This window comes from Aspergillus costaricaensis (genome assembly GCF_003184835.1).
Source record: "Aspergillus costaricaensis CBS 115574 unplaced genomic scaffold BO79scaffold_53, whole genome shotgun sequence".
Taxonomy (NCBI): Eukaryota; Fungi; Ascomycota; class Eurotiomycetes; order Eurotiales; family Aspergillaceae; genus Aspergillus; species Aspergillus costaricensis.
Genome location: NW_020291853.1, coordinates 88,273 through 102,589, shown reverse-complemented (window position 1 = coordinate 102,589; position 14,317 = coordinate 88,273). Strand labels below are relative to the sequence as shown.

General features: G+C 50.6%; 6 protein-coding genes across 6 annotated transcripts; 4 read left to right on the top strand and 2 right to left on the bottom strand.

Annotated features, from left to right (window-relative positions):
- Positions 1 to 34: 34 nt before the first annotated feature.
- BO79DRAFT_204500 (60S ribosomal protein uL10) lies at positions 35 to 1,598 on the bottom strand. The gene is made up of 3 exons (XM_025681790.1): positions 1,343 to 1,598; positions 1,217 to 1,286; positions 35 to 1,152 (listed from the first exon to the last, which is right to left on the bottom strand). Exons 1-3 carry the CDS (start codon positions 1,514 to 1,516, stop codon positions 458 to 460), a joined length of 939 nt encoding a protein of 312 aa, XP_025534403.1. The 5' UTR covers positions 1,517 to 1,598; the 3' UTR covers positions 35 to 457.
- Positions 1,599 to 1,795: 197 nt separating this feature from the next.
- On the top strand, positions 1,796 to 3,526 carry trm82 (putative tRNA methyltransferase). Its single transcript, XM_025681789.1, has 3 exons — positions 1,796 to 2,236; positions 2,298 to 2,969; positions 3,030 to 3,526. Exons 1-3 carry the CDS (start codon positions 1,851 to 1,853, stop codon positions 3,418 to 3,420), a joined length of 1,449 nt encoding a protein of 482 aa, XP_025534402.1. The 5' UTR covers positions 1,796 to 1,850; the 3' UTR covers positions 3,421 to 3,526.
- Positions 3,527 to 4,573: 1,047 nt separating this feature from the next.
- BO79DRAFT_233199 (uncharacterized protein) lies at positions 4,574 to 6,750 on the top strand (the record flags this gene model as incomplete). The annotated part of the gene is made up of 3 exons (XM_025684275.1): positions 4,574 to 4,590; positions 6,162 to 6,493; positions 6,680 to 6,750. The coding sequence occupies 3 exons, from the start codon at positions 4,574 to 4,576 to the stop codon at positions 6,748 to 6,750; spliced, it is 420 nt and encodes a 139-aa protein (XP_025534401.1).
- Positions 6,751 to 7,723: 973 nt separating this feature from the next.
- Positions 7,724 to 10,478, top strand: BO79DRAFT_248738 (SLC26/SulP family anion transporter; the record flags this gene model as incomplete). Its single annotated transcript, XM_025685733.1, has 4 exons — positions 7,724 to 8,024; positions 8,093 to 8,238; positions 8,299 to 8,842; positions 8,914 to 10,478. 4 exons carry the CDS (start codon positions 7,724 to 7,726, stop codon positions 10,446 to 10,448), a joined length of 2,526 nt encoding a protein of 841 aa, XP_025534400.1. The 3' UTR covers positions 10,449 to 10,478.
- Positions 10,479 to 11,057: 579 nt separating this feature from the next.
- On the top strand, positions 11,058 to 13,474 carry mfs56 (putative MFS multidrug transporter; the record flags this gene model as incomplete). The annotated part of the gene is made up of 8 exons (XM_025687835.1): positions 11,058 to 11,466; positions 11,523 to 11,862; positions 11,911 to 11,923; positions 11,975 to 12,010; positions 12,058 to 12,454; positions 12,507 to 12,614; positions 12,666 to 13,303; positions 13,364 to 13,474. Exons 1-8 carry the CDS (start codon positions 11,136 to 11,138, stop codon positions 13,472 to 13,474), a joined length of 1,974 nt encoding a protein of 657 aa, XP_025534399.1. The 5' UTR covers positions 11,058 to 11,135.
- Positions 13,475 to 13,600: 126 nt separating this feature from the next.
- Positions 13,601 to 14,187, bottom strand: BO79DRAFT_241086 (EMC6 family protein; the record flags this gene model as incomplete). The annotated part of the gene is made up of 2 exons (XM_025685086.1): positions 14,043 to 14,187; positions 13,601 to 13,966 (listed from the first exon to the last, which is right to left on the bottom strand). The coding sequence occupies exons 1-2, from the start codon at positions 14,115 to 14,117 to the stop codon at positions 13,601 to 13,603; spliced, it is 441 nt and encodes a 146-aa protein (XP_025534398.1). The 5' UTR covers positions 14,118 to 14,187.
- Positions 14,188 to 14,317: the final 130 nt, after the last annotated feature.

The window sequence follows — 14,317 nt, the reverse complement described above, 5'->3', positions numbered from 1 at the left end:
CACAACCACAGAGCAAGCCTCTGGGGTAACGAACAGCGCGACTGCCTTACGTCCGGGCTACATTTGATCTGTGAACCTGAGAAAGCTGTTAGCTATCGGACCATTAAAGGTAATGTGTGACAAAAAGGCAAATTGGATGAGATGGTGTCAGCAAAAAATTAGAGTGTTTGTTGTTGCTGTTTTTGTTCGTCAAAGCAAGTAGCTCTGGGTTAAAAATGTATCATCATATCACCGGGGAGTGGGCATGTATGCGAAGCAAGAAAAACCAAAGAATTGTTGAAAGCTCACCTTTTTCAGTTCATCGGATCAGGGAACGTTACTACGTCCCTATCTAGATGAAAGAAGATCATTGTTTCATGACCATGACAATCATTTTCATTTACCCAATCGTCAAGACCGGCAAGAAAAGTATCTAATACATGGCAGTCGTATCCCGTGAAGCATTGACACGAGACGTTTAGTCGAAGAGGCCGAAGCCCATGTCCTCGTCGGACTCCTCCTCTTCCTCCTTGGGAGCCTCAGCGGCGGGAGCACCACCGGCAGCAGGGGCAGCGGCAGCGGCAGGAGCAGCGGAGGCGTAAGCGTCAGGGTTGGCGATACGGTCCTTGAGCTCCTCAATCTCGGGCCAGCTGTACTCGGTCTCAACAGCAACGGCAAGAACCTTCTTGTAGCTGTTGACCAGGGAGTGCATGACAGCGGGGAGAGTGGGGTAGTTAACAGCCAGGGAGATGGTGGTGATGGTGTTAATGGCGCTGGAGAAGGCCTCAAGGAGCTGAGACTCCTCGATGTCCAGAACAGCAGAGCTGAAGCACTGACCCTGGTCGTAGACCTGCTGGATGGTCATACCATAGGTGAAGGGAGAGATGTTGAGCATGTTCAACAGGGTGGCCTCAGAGGGACCAACCTTGCTTCCAGCCTCAACGAGCTTGAGGTCGGTGGTAATTTCAATGGTACCACGAGCAATCTTGGTGGGGACACCGAGAGCCTGGAAGAAAGAGGTCTTACCGGGTTCCATACCGGTGTTACCGGCGGGAATCCAGACATCGCCAGGGGCGACGGCACCGGCACGAGCGGGAGCAGCGACACGGTTGGCCAGGATCTTCTCCTTGGTGGACTTGAGGTCACCGTTGGTGAAGATGAAACCAACGTTACCTGCAAAGAGAGCGAAAGTTAGCCAATTGACATCATTGCATACTCTGGAAGCAATTTCACTTACCCTTAACGAAGGGGAGCAGACGCTCGTACTCGGGGTTGTCGTTGACAAAGCCCTTGATGGCACGGCGAACCTAAAAAATTCGTCAGCATGCAAATCAAGCACCGGTAATTTCAGAGGATCACATACCATGGTGTTCTTACCCATCAGGACGACACCCTCGCCACGGAGACTCAGACGAATCTCGTGCATCTGCTGAGAGCTGACATTGTCGACACCGACAATGAAGACCGTCTTGTACTCATCGAGAAGGGCCTTGAGCTTCTCGAAGTAAGCGGCCTTGGTAGCAGACTTGCCCCCCATGTCTCCTTAATTCGCTGAAGATAGGATGTTTAAGGGCAAGTGAAATGTTTCGACTTTCGTGGTTGTCCGATCTGAATCGTGACGATGAAGTTCGAAAAGTACGGAAGGTCGCGTCGATTTTGGGAAATTCTTGGTTGTGGCCTCGCTTGTTTCCTAGTCACGTGGGCCCCGCTTTCCTCCGGCCCAGTTGGGAAGGCGGTCGGGCGCGCGGAGATGCGGCCATGATGCGGCGGGACATCGACTTTTTACGGCGATCTACTGCGACGGCGGAGAAGAGGCCTTACTTCGTGCTTCTATATTTCGTTCGTTTACACTCTCAGTCAATTCTTCCAAAATGTCTGTGCAATTCCAACATCCCTTGCAATGCCTCCGCTTGGTGCAGAGGCCATCTACGAACATTCTGATAGGGTCAGCGGGCTCCAAGCTGTACTCCTACTCCGCAGAGACTGGCCAGCGACTGGCGGTTTGGCCAGCAGATGTCGCTTCGAGTGAAACCAACCCTGTTGACGCAGAGTCCACTCCCGAGCAGGGACCCCCAGAGAAGAAGCGGAAGGTATCATCGTCAGAACCTCAATCAATTGGCAAGCCTGCCTGGTCAAACATCCCCATAGTAACTGGCACTTCGAACGGCGAGCACATAGTTGCGCTTACCGCCGAAGATAAGTGCGTCCGTGTCTTCCAGCTTCAGGAAGATGGTTCTTTTGTTCAGCTGAGCGAGAGGTGAGTGGATATCTGCTCCATCAATTCTGGCTCAGGATCTGGAAACTCATACTCTATACAGAGCCATGCCCAAGCGACCCTCCGCCATTACCCTCACTGATGACGACAACACTATCCTGTGTGGTGACAAATTTGGAGATGTCTACTCGTTGCCACTGATCCCAGGCGACAAGATTCCTGTGGTTACGAAAGCCCTCAGAAGCGCAAAACTCAGCCATCCGGCGGCAACAAACCTGACCGTGCATACGAAGGGCAACCTACGAGCCTTGGAACAACAATTGCGTCTAGCGAGCGAAGGAAAGAGGGATGAGAAGTCCTCTGGCCCGACTTTCGAACACAAAGTCTTGCTTGGCCATGTGTCGCTGCTCACGGATATGGCTTATGTCTCGCTTCCGGTGGATGAGAACAAGAAGCGCAGCTACATCCTGACCGCCGACCGAGATGAACATATCCGTGTCTCCCGTGGTCCTCCTCAAGCCCATGTCATTGAAAACTACTGCTTGGGCCATACTTCATTCATCAGCAAGCTTTGTGTGCCTCAGTGGGCACCCCAGTATCTCGTTTCTGGCGGAGGCGACAACTACCTGCTCATTTGGAACTGGGCTGAAGGCCGTATTCTCCAGAAGGTTTCCCTGGTAGACGAGGCATCGGAAGCTACAGAGGTTGCAGTGCAGGGTATCTGGGCGACAACCCTTGGAGAAGACCTGCGTATCATCCTTGTCGCACTTCACGGGTGAGTTTTCTTTACACCTCCTATCTAATCACTACCGAGTACATATTCTAACCGGAGTAGATCATCCCGTCTGCAATGCTTCACGCTGGAATCCGACGGCACCCTGAAAACACAAGCCTCCATCCAACTCTCCGGCAACGTCCTCGACCTCACCCCCGTCGAGAAAGACAACACTATCCTTGTCTCCGTCGACTCTATCCGCCAGTCTGACTCCACTCAAGAATGGAGAGCCAGCCCCGCCTCCCCCTCCACCCTGGTTGAAGCATTCCACGTCAAGACCGGCAACGACAGCTTGGAATGGGAGCCGACCGCGGCGTCTGTGACCGATAAGATCAACTCCACCGGTACGGAAGAAGTCCCAGCCACCACGGAGGAGAAGCAACGGAAGGAACTGAACGACTCGCTATATGGATTGGGACATCTTCGGAAGAGGAAGGGTGAAGATGAGTGAAAGGGGGAGATAGAGGAAGAAAAGTTTGGTCTTTTGCGAATAGATAATAGTATACTCGTCGCGAGGAATGTATATACCTGTCAACCGTCAACGAGTTCTTGAAATGCTTTTGCTAGCGGTCTATGCAATTTACTTTCTATCATTCCATTCCTACTATACAAAGAAGCAGTGACTCTTAGGTAGGTATCGTGTGTTCTATATCATGGACACCCACTCTAGCATCATTCCTAATGCTTCGATGTTCACCTTTGTCATGGCGACATCGATCACTACATCATTCATTATACTAAATTCAATGATTGATTCTTTGTGCATAAGAACATTCTTTTCAATATTTGATCCCGTGAGATTCACTTCAAAGTATATCTAACTAAGCGAGCTCTCCCTCTTCCATCCTACACCATTTGACTAGCGTAATCAGATAGACATGCTGAGGTACTCTACGAAAGTCAAGAGTCAGAGATTCAGAACCGGGCTGCATCGTACGGCAGCTGATATCGCTAGAGCCTCTCACAGCATGGTAATCTGCACTGTAACCCTCCAGCAGCATCCTTCAGGTGCAGGATGAAGTTGTGAAAAGCATAAGCTGTGCACCCCATTTCATCTGTAATTGCTTATTTTTGAGCAGATGTTCATTGTTGAGCAGATGATGAGAGAAAAGATCACCCAAGTGAGAAGCTATACGTAGATGACGTCGGTTAGTATCGTATATTAGCGGGTTGCTTGTTAGATGACTTGTGGGATGCCAGATTTTCTCGAGCGTAATGTTAGTATATTTCGTTGGAGGGGCACACCCAAGCTCGGTCATGTGCTCTGCAAGGACACGGACAACAAAGCACTTGCAGGTCGCTTGTATCTCGTGACCTTCTCTGCAGTGAGACGCCAGACTCTCAAGATAGATATGTTAGAACTGATTCAGATGAATGCAGTATATTGTCACACGGACAGTTCAAACACACTAGGCTATTAAATCCATGGTAGTGGGGTTATGGCAACTTTGTTGAGGTAAGGTTGACTGGCGGCTGTCACATAAGACATTTATTGAACTTTAGATGGATGACTTTGATGGATAGATATCAAGGTTTGCAGATCACTGTTGTTGGCAGTTAGTCTGGGTCTGTGCCAGAACCGTATGTCTCGCTTAGCTCCTTCTATGGGTGTTCTTAGGAGGCGACTGGATGAATTTGATGGACGATGAACGCATTCATGCTAGATAGAGGAGGCTCTAATGTCCGCATGTGCTGTATAGTTCTTGTCAGCAGACCGGACTTCTTGTTGATCATTGAAGTTCGGCCACGAGAACGTCGAATATATTAGTGTTTTGGTAGATAGGATTTGCGGCGGGGTTTTGTCTGACATGTCCTCGCGCTGATAGGTCTGCGAGGAAAGGAAGCATCGGAATAAGATCAGGGTAGGAATGTGATGGCTTGGGGACTCATTGTTCGATGGATGATTGTCCATACCACGGGGATGCCGCAGCTGCAGGGGTGTAGTTGACTAGTAGAGATGGACGGAACAAGGTGTGGTATCTCCGCGCAGCCAAGCGAACAAGGCAACTATTGCGGAAGAAAAACCCGCTGTTAGTCAGAAGAATGAGAGATTAATCTACAAAAGTGGCTCATTCATTTTGGACACGGTCGGGCCGAAGGTCATGCTGCTCACCGAATCGTTCGATGTCTATACTCCGTAGGCATACATCAAACCACATCGAACTAATCTTCCAATGATGTCCCTGGACAGCCGCATCACGCAGTGATAAGATCGATGGCGCAATTCTGGGGAACCTGCTTAGCTCGCAACTATTTTTTTAGGTACATATGCACCGGCTACGCCGGGCAATCCTTCTGAGACACTCCCTGGTCAGCACGGTCTGTCTGATTGGATGGAAGGTAGTGGCTGCTCCGAGGAGACATCCTGGTCGCATAAAAATTTATAGATGCAGCGTTGGGTTGGATACTAAGTAGTTGTTGAGCCAATGCAGTTGGTAATGGAATGGAGAAAATCAACAAGGTTTAGAAGCGGTGGTGCTTACGGCCTGAAGCCGCCGTCAACATGACCTGTTAGAGAGAACAGAATATCTCTTTCCATTTGGGGTTGGGTGAGCCGTGCTAGATGGATTATGGGATTGTAGATCAGCAAGTAGCAGGGAAGCTGTCTTGTCGGGCTTCCATGTTTATCTGATGGGAGAAGAAGTTTGTTTTCCAGCAGTTCCATGACTACTGACGGTGCCAAGCCACATCGGCAAAGTCTCGTTGGAAAAGCTGAAAGGCAATCTTAGTCTTACAAATCTGTTGCATCCACAGTTACAGAGGAAATAAACGGTGGTACGTAGTCAAGACTGTCCCGTCCGCTTGTATTACTGCCGCTTGCTTAGCAGTATGTTCGTGACACCCAGATATATTGTTGCCATGCACATGTGGAAATCGACTTTAATTTATGCCAGATTACAATAAGAACACAGCAGAATGTTCAATGACCCTGAAATAAAATTTTCCAGATCTGCAGAATAGCTCCTCAGGGAGAAACCGATTCTGGCAGTCCAGGCCGATACGAGATGTGTACTCGTCATCCGGGCATCGGAGATAGAGTACTAAGTAGATAAAGTGGGAGAGAAAGGGAGATTAGTATTGGTGGCAAGTCAGTCCAGGAGGCAAACAGTAGGGAAAAACGGGGGGGAGGTACCAGGGACCTCGTAGTTACGGAGAACTTCCATCTTCTCAACAAGGGGGGGGGAGGAAGAGCACAGAACGGCCCAGCCGATACTTGGACGAAACCGCGCCGCCCACACGTGGACCGGCCATCTTTCACCATCAGTCGGAGCGATGGCGTGTTCTCGCACTATTCCCATTGGCCGCCGCCTGCCCGCCGCGGATGCTGCTCCCCAGTAGCCAGGGACCATTCTCATTGGTCCATACCATGGTCCTGACCCGTTTCCGGTTGGCGGTGTGCCTTGGCAATATGGCGGATGGAGTCCACTCAACTTACTTTCCCTTTTGGCTCCTCCCCCTCTGCGAACGTCGGACAAATGCTGGATCCATCAGGAAGAGGAATATTTCCTCTTGCAATCGTCATGGTGGGTTACGACTACCGAGAATGAACTCCATTCTGTTCGGCTCTTTTGAGTAGTGAAACATACTATCATCAGGGTGTTGAATCCCGTTCAGTGGTTGGCCGGAGGTTAATCCTGTCCTGGATGCTCAACTACACACTTGATACACTACTCCCTCCTTCCCATGCAAATCGCAAACCATGGGCCCAGCCGGTGGGCGGGCACCTGCTCCACGGCTCATCGTCATCTTTCGCTTCCAGACCCCGGCCAAACCCACCTAAACGGCGCTCTTACGCCAGCTTTCTCTGACGAGCTTGGCCCTCCCTGCAGGCTAGGGAATTTTTTCTTAGCTGCGTGTTGACGACGGGCTTGTGAATATTCCAGACGGCGTGCTTTTTGCCCTTGACGATCCCTGGTGGATCAGCTGCCCCATCACTGCGCGTTTCTTGCTGATGCTCCTTTCCCGGTTGATAATAGTCGTATCATGGTCGTCGTTGTCAATGCCATTTTGGCGCAAGAATACACATTGATCGGCTTGCATCAACTCCCGTTGCGACGTCCGCTCTCCCCACGGAGACCCGTGTCACCTTAACTTCTTCTGACAAGACTAATCACTTTAAAACTCTCTGGACTGACTTCCCTCGAACTACTTTCACTACTTGTTCATTATTTTTCTTCTTCCCATTTTTGCTTCTGTGGCTATTTGTGTTGTTGAAACACTTGCGTGGGACGGATCTGCTGGTCTCATCTTCCGCTCGACCACAATTTTCCCCGTGCGCCACATCTACATTATCTCCTAGCGAAACCCAAAAAGCCGCGTGTGCTTTTCTTGGACTTTTGTTCTCTCATCTACTTTTTATCATTTTTATCTGATAGATCTTTTGAGTTCAACTTGCTCGTGTAGCCTGGATCCTGACGTTGAAAAGAGGGTCGAGTGGGCATTTTGATATTTCGCGTTCATAGCTCCCGATCACGACATCGGCGCTTGGCTTCGGATATTCATTTTAAATCCGCACTATCCTCCCGCCTCCACTTTTATATCGTTTGCCATCAACCTTGCCATGGGGCTTGCCTAAATACACCCCTGGAAGATATATTACCTTGGAGGACTGCAATTCTCTTTTCCCATCACTCGAGAATTGTTGTTGAGCAGCTCCGGTCGTCAACGCCAAATTTCCACTTTCCAAGTGGCTCGGGGCACCATCTTGCCCTAGAAACAGTCCTTTCCTACCATCAGAGGCCTCCCCGACAACCATGTCGCAAGACCTCATGACCAAGACTGGCCACGGCCTGGCCAAAGTTCTGGGTATCAAATTGCCTTATCGGGATCCCCTTGGAGCTCACTCCGACCCCGTCACTCGCGGCGAATCGACCTTTTCATACGGCACCGTTGAGACATACTCTTATCTCGAACCGGAACCTACCACTGCCGAATGGCTTAAAGAGATCTGTCCAACCTGGCATGATGTCCTTATGTACTTTTACAACTTGTTCCCCTTCCTTTCTTGGATCACGAAGTATAACCTGCAATGGTTCTTCGGTGATCTCGTCGCCGGTAAGTCGCCACATCGGGTCCTGATGCTGTACATATGTGTGGCCAATGTGTCTTACTTAACTCATCAGGTGTAACTGTCGGTGCTGTTGTTGTCCCTCAAGGAATGGCCTATGCCAAACTCGCCGAACTACCAGTGCAGTATGGTCTCTACTCATCGTTCATGGGTGTACTGGTTTATTGGTTCTTTGCCACATCCAAGGATATCACTATCGGGGTAGGTGCCCTCTTCCAATATTTGCCGCTATCGAGCCATGCCTTCTAACTTCCCGTCTAGCCTGTTGCTGTAATGTCCACGCTGGTCGGAACGATTGTGCTTCAGGCTGAGCAAGAGATCCCGGATGTTCCAGGACATATCGTGGCGTCTTGCCTGGCTATCATCTGCGGTGCCATCGTCTGTGCCCTCGGTCTTCTTCGGCTCGGCTTCATCGTTGACTTCATTCCCCTTCCTGCAATTTCGGCATTCATGACGGGATCTGCTCTCAATATCGCTGCCGGTCAAGTCAAGAAGCTCCTTGGAGAATCGGCCGACTTCTCCACCAGAGGCTCAACCTACATGATCATTATCAACTCGTTGAAGTATCTTCCTACTGCGGGTATTGATGCTGCCCTTGGTGTGACAGCCTTGGCCATGCTGTACATTATCCGTTCGGTTTGCAACTATGGTGCTCGCAAGTACCCTCGCCAGGCTAAAGTGTGGTTCTTCGCGTCGACTCTGCGCACTGTCTTTGTCATCCTCTTCTACACCATGATCAGTGCGGCAGTCAACCTTCACCGCAAGGATAACCCGATGTTTGATCTTCTGGGCAGTGTACCAAGAGGTGCGTTTGATGATATTTGATATATCTATTTTTTGAGGGTAGTCAACTAACTTTACATGTGTGTCCTTCAGGTTTCCAAGATGCGGCTGTCCCTGTTGTCAACGCTAGGATCATCAAGGTCTTTGCCAGTCAGCTCCCTGCCTGCGTTATCGTCCTCCTTATCGAGCATATCGCAATCTCCAAGTCCTTTGGCCGTGTCAACAACTATACCATCGAGCCGTCCCAAGAATTGGTCGGAATTGGTGTGACCAACCTTCTCGGCCCTTTTCTGGGCGCATACCCTGCCACCGGATCCTTTTCCCGGACTGCCATCAAGTCGAAGGCAGGTGTTCGGACTCCCTTGGCCGGCTGTATCACCGCCATTGTTGTGTTGCTCGCCATCTACGCCCTGACCGCCGTCTTCTTTTATATCCCCCAAGCCGCCCTTTCCGGTGTTATCATCCACGCTGTCGGCGATTTAATCACGCCCCCAAACACTGTGTACCAATTCTGGCGCGTCTCACCCCTTGATGCAATCATCTTCTTCATCGGTGTCATCGTAACTGTCTTCACCTCGATCGAGGATGGCATCTACTGCACTATCTGCGTGTCCGTGGCTGTCCTGCTTTTCCGCGTTGCCAAGGCCCGCGGTCAGTTCCTGGGCCGCGTTACCATTCACTCCGTTGTTGGCGATCATCTGATCCAAGGAGATGGCAAGTATGGACCTGGTGGTTTCCCCGATGCCCCCGACAATGAGGGCGAGTCCCGTCGGTCTATCTTCCTTCCTCTTAACCATACCGATGGCTCAAACCCCGAGGTTGAGGTGGAACAACCATACCCCGGTATCTTCATTTACCGTTTCTCTGAGGGCTTTAACTACCCCAACGCAAACCACTACACCGACTACCTGGTTCAGGCAATCTTCCGCCAGACGCGTCGCACCAACCCGTTCTCTTACGCTCGTCCCGGTGATCGGCCTTGGAACGACCCCGGCTCTCGCAAGGGCAAGGAAGAGAGCCGCTCGCAACGGCCCATCCTCCGCTCCATCATCCTCGATTTCTCGTCGGTTAATAATGTTGATGTGACTTCCATCCAAAACCTGATCGATGTTCGCAACCAGCTCGATCTCTATGCCTCTCCTCGCACTGTGCAGTGGCACTTCGCTCATATTAACAACCGCTGGACGAAACGAGCACTGGCAGCCGCAGGTTTCGGTTACCCGACTCCTGCTTCTGATGACGGGTTCCACCGGTGGAAGCCGATTTTCAGTGTGGCTGAGATCGAAGGACGGGCGTCTGCTGCGGCTCATGCGGAGATGGTTAACAATGAGCATGCCCACCAGAACGCCGTCAAGCGTGACCTCGAGGAGGGACTCAAACATGAAACCCACATGACCGAGCGCGAGGCGTCCGGAATTGATATTGAAGCGTCGTCCGACAACAGCAGCACGCCGGACGACAAGCTGGCGCGCGATCTCAAGGACAGTAAGGCATACCGCAATCGACGCAAGGCGGCGGTGGTGCAGGGCATCAACCGGCCATTCTTCCACATTGACTTGACGAGTGCGCTCGAGAGTGCCTTGGCCAACTCGCCTCCGGAAGAGCCTATTGAGGAGCCAAGCGCATGAGTCGATCCGCGATCGGTATAGAAGATGAACGATCCTCCCTGGCTGGAGCTTCGAGATGATTATATTTCATGGTTTTTTCTTACCTGGGGTTTTGCTTTGGAGCGAGTCGGATTTACGATTTTATTTACTGTCGATTGAAGCTATACCCCTGATGTCTCGCTATGTGTATATAGATAGACTCGTTCAAGACGTACATATATTGTTTAATGCGTTCATGCTGTGCGAACTACGTCCTATAGAATAGATTCCTAGAAGATATTTGTTGAGCTCAAGATTCATAGTGTTACAATATAACGTTAGTTAAGAGGCTGTGTTGGCTGACTCCTCGCAATCCTTACCGCATTCGGTAGGGCTTGCGCATAGTACCATTCCGGCCAATCAGACGGGCACGCATTACTTGCTCGAAACGGCCCTACATTTGACTGGGATGCTCTTGACATCAATCAAGTTGACATCCTTTGTGCCTCGCACTGATGGCTCGAAGGAGATATATTGTCTAGACCACACAGCCTCAGTTGCATCCGAGCCGGCATACGAGGCCAAGTTGGATTCTTCATATATAACTACACAATGGCATCCTATAGTCCCTTGATTCTACCAGCAGCCCGTGCAGCCTTTTCTATATCAGACATCTCTCATCATCATACTATATTGTTGAATCTACTTCCAGACTGACGGGCTACCGATATGATCAGAGCTTACAAGTACCTATCGCAGAAGACGAAAGACTCCAAGTCTCCCACACCAAAGCCACTTTGTGCACATCGCTCGCAATGGTACCAACTAGAATCGAGGAACGGCGAAGACTCTGAGCCTTTGGAAAGGCTTAGGTCTGGCTCCACCAAAGAATTGAGACCTGCTACAGACACCGAGAAATGCAGCCTGTGCAAGGAGCAAAAGCATAATGCGCGAGTGTATCGCGTCAAACTCATTGCTGGCCTCACCCTGCCGTTTACTCTCTCCACACTGGACTTGACCATTGTTGCTACTGCGACCTCGACTATTGCATCTCACTTTAGTGAGTCAGATTCTTGTGTTTAACTGTTTCTTGCTGACCCTTATCGTTGTATCTAGACCAATTCGACGAGCTGAACTGGATCATTACCGCCTTTAGTCTCACATCGACCACCTTCATTCCCATATTCGGTCAGCTTGCCGATGTTTTCGGGCGTCACATTATACTACAGACGGCATTGTTTCTCATGCTTATTGGAAGTGTCTTGTGTGCAGCTGCGCAGACATGGGGTATGCTGCTGCTCGGTAGGGCTTTGCAGGGTATAGGCTCTGCAGGTCTGAACAATATCATCATGATTGTTCTGGCCGATAAGGTGTCTTTGAAGGAGAATGCAAGGAATAAGTCTCTATTCACCATTTTTGGAGGAGTGGGATATGCCGTGGGCCCGGTTATTGGAGGGTAAGTGTTCGTCTAAGGATGATATGAACACTACTAATGACTGCATAGGTATCTTACTGATGTAGGTAGCTTGGTTGTATGCCGATGTATACTTTTGCTGACGAAATGACAGAGCAATTGGCGATATTGCTTCGTTGTGCCTATTCCTGTAAGTCTGGAACTATCTTTCTCTATGCAAAGGCTCACAATCATCAGATCGCTGTTCTCAGTCACATCATGATTTTCGTGCTGTTGCGGAACGACCTTGTCGAAGGAACCATGTTCAAAAAGGGCTCAAGATGGTCCTCGATACTCCCAGCACTTGCTACCATAGATCTCGGAGGATCGGTCCTTTTCATATTCGGTGTTGGTCTTATCATCCTGGCCACTACGTGGGGTGGCGCCACTTATCCCTGGTCGTCTCCTCAGGTGCTGGCGTCATTGATCATCGGTGCAATCTGCTTCATTGCATTCTTCGTGTACGAGTACCTCCTTGAGCCAGGTAAACTGTTCGCACGCATCTTCCCGAAACACGTGGCGATGGTTCCATATAGCCTGTTCGAACGAAGGGATACAATCTGGCTTGCTATAGTGAACTTTTCCACTGGCGTAGGTAAGTGACACATCCATCCATGCTACACTCTCACAGCCGCTGACTGCCTTAGCTTCATACTCCATCTTTTACTTTGTCAGCATCTACTACATCTTGGTAGCAGGCTACTCTCCCTCGAAGGCAGGCCTAGATCTCTTATACTACATCCCCGGACTGGGAGGTAAGACATCTACCAAGCGAGACCTGCAAGCACTGGCTAACATGCATACAGCTGGTGTCTACCTAGCAATCTACTTCTGCAACGGTTTTCCTCGCCAAACCTTCTTCCCCCTCTTCCTGGGAGCCGTGCTCAGCACCGTCGGTCTCTCCGTAGTGGCCTATGCCATCAGCGCACAAAAGACCAGCCTGCTAAGCGGAATGGTAGTCATCACCGGCGCAGGAGTCGGACTGCGCCTGATGCCCTCATCGCTCCACACGGTAGGCATTTGGCCAGAGCGGATAGCACCAGCCATGTCCTTGATGCAGGTTTCGCTTCCCTTTGGGGGCACGCTCGGCTTGACCATCATGACAAGTGTATTCAACAACAAATTCGGCCGCTCCTCTGCCATAACGGGCCTGGAGGGCACCGGCAGCTCGCTGAACGTCCACGATACCAACTCGTTAGCATTTCTCGACAACCTGCCCGCAGCCGTGCAAGACAGCGTCCACATGGCTGCTAAGGATGCCATCATGTGGGCGTTCATCTCGATTATCCCCGTAATAGGATTGAGTCTCATAACGACAACAATCATGGGCAACGTCTGGGTGAACGTTCGAGCAAAGAACGACGGAGAGCATGCCGGAGGCACCAACACCGAAGATGGACGAAGCGAGGTCATCCACGTTCCGTATCTATGGGCTCTTGCCAAGGTAACATCGCCTCCTCTTCCTTCCACACCAGAGATAACGCTAATAAATCAAACCCCACAGGGCACCATAACCACCCACAAGCGCATCAGCAAGCCCATCTCATCACCGCCACCCCCAACCCACCCTACACCACAACACCACATAAACACCCCAGATAGCATAGACCCATAGAATTATACATGTATACATAACACACATCAATAAATACACCATCCAACCCACCACCTATCATCCCCCTTCTCACCCCCCTCATCTCCCATCTCCCCCATACCTCCCACCAAGCAAAGAAAAAACAAATCACCTCAAAACCCCCCCAACACCCGCCCACCCAAGCACAAACCCACTAAGCGCCTCACCCAACACCCCACCCCCAAACCAAACATCCCTCCAAGCCGCACGTCTCATCATCCCCCCACCCTTAGTACCCTTACGACCACCGACGACGCCCCTTTCATCCATACCCTCGATTTCCCCATTCGCGCCAGCAAAATACATCCCTGCGCCGAGTCCCCCCGAGCGATAGAGTAGCAGGGCGTGGAACAGCGCGGACACGAAGACCGTTCCCAGGAGATAGAAGAGGAATCCCGTGGCGGATTGGAGGGAGAGGATTCCGGCTGTGAGACCCAAGAGGAAGGAGGTGAGGGAGTGGAGGGAGGATAGTGTCTATATGATTATTATTTGGTTAGATTGGTATGTATGTATGGTTTAGTGGGAGGTTGGTGGTTGTGGGGATGCGTACCCTGTTGTTGTGTTGGAGGGATTCGGGGACGAGAGGGTTGATGAGGAGGGAGAGTTCTTGTTTTGTGGGTGGCATTTTGAATCTTCTATTATGTTGCTTTTGGTTTGATGGGTTGTGGGTGGATGGGTGGTTGATGTTGGTTGTGGGAAGTAGGTAGATAGCTAGGTAGGTAGCTGTGATATGATGTTGGAGTTGGGGATATTGCCGGTTGGTTCCGCCTTTAGTGGTTCTAGTACTTTTTTCTCTAATGTTAGTTACTACAGAGTTTGGAGATT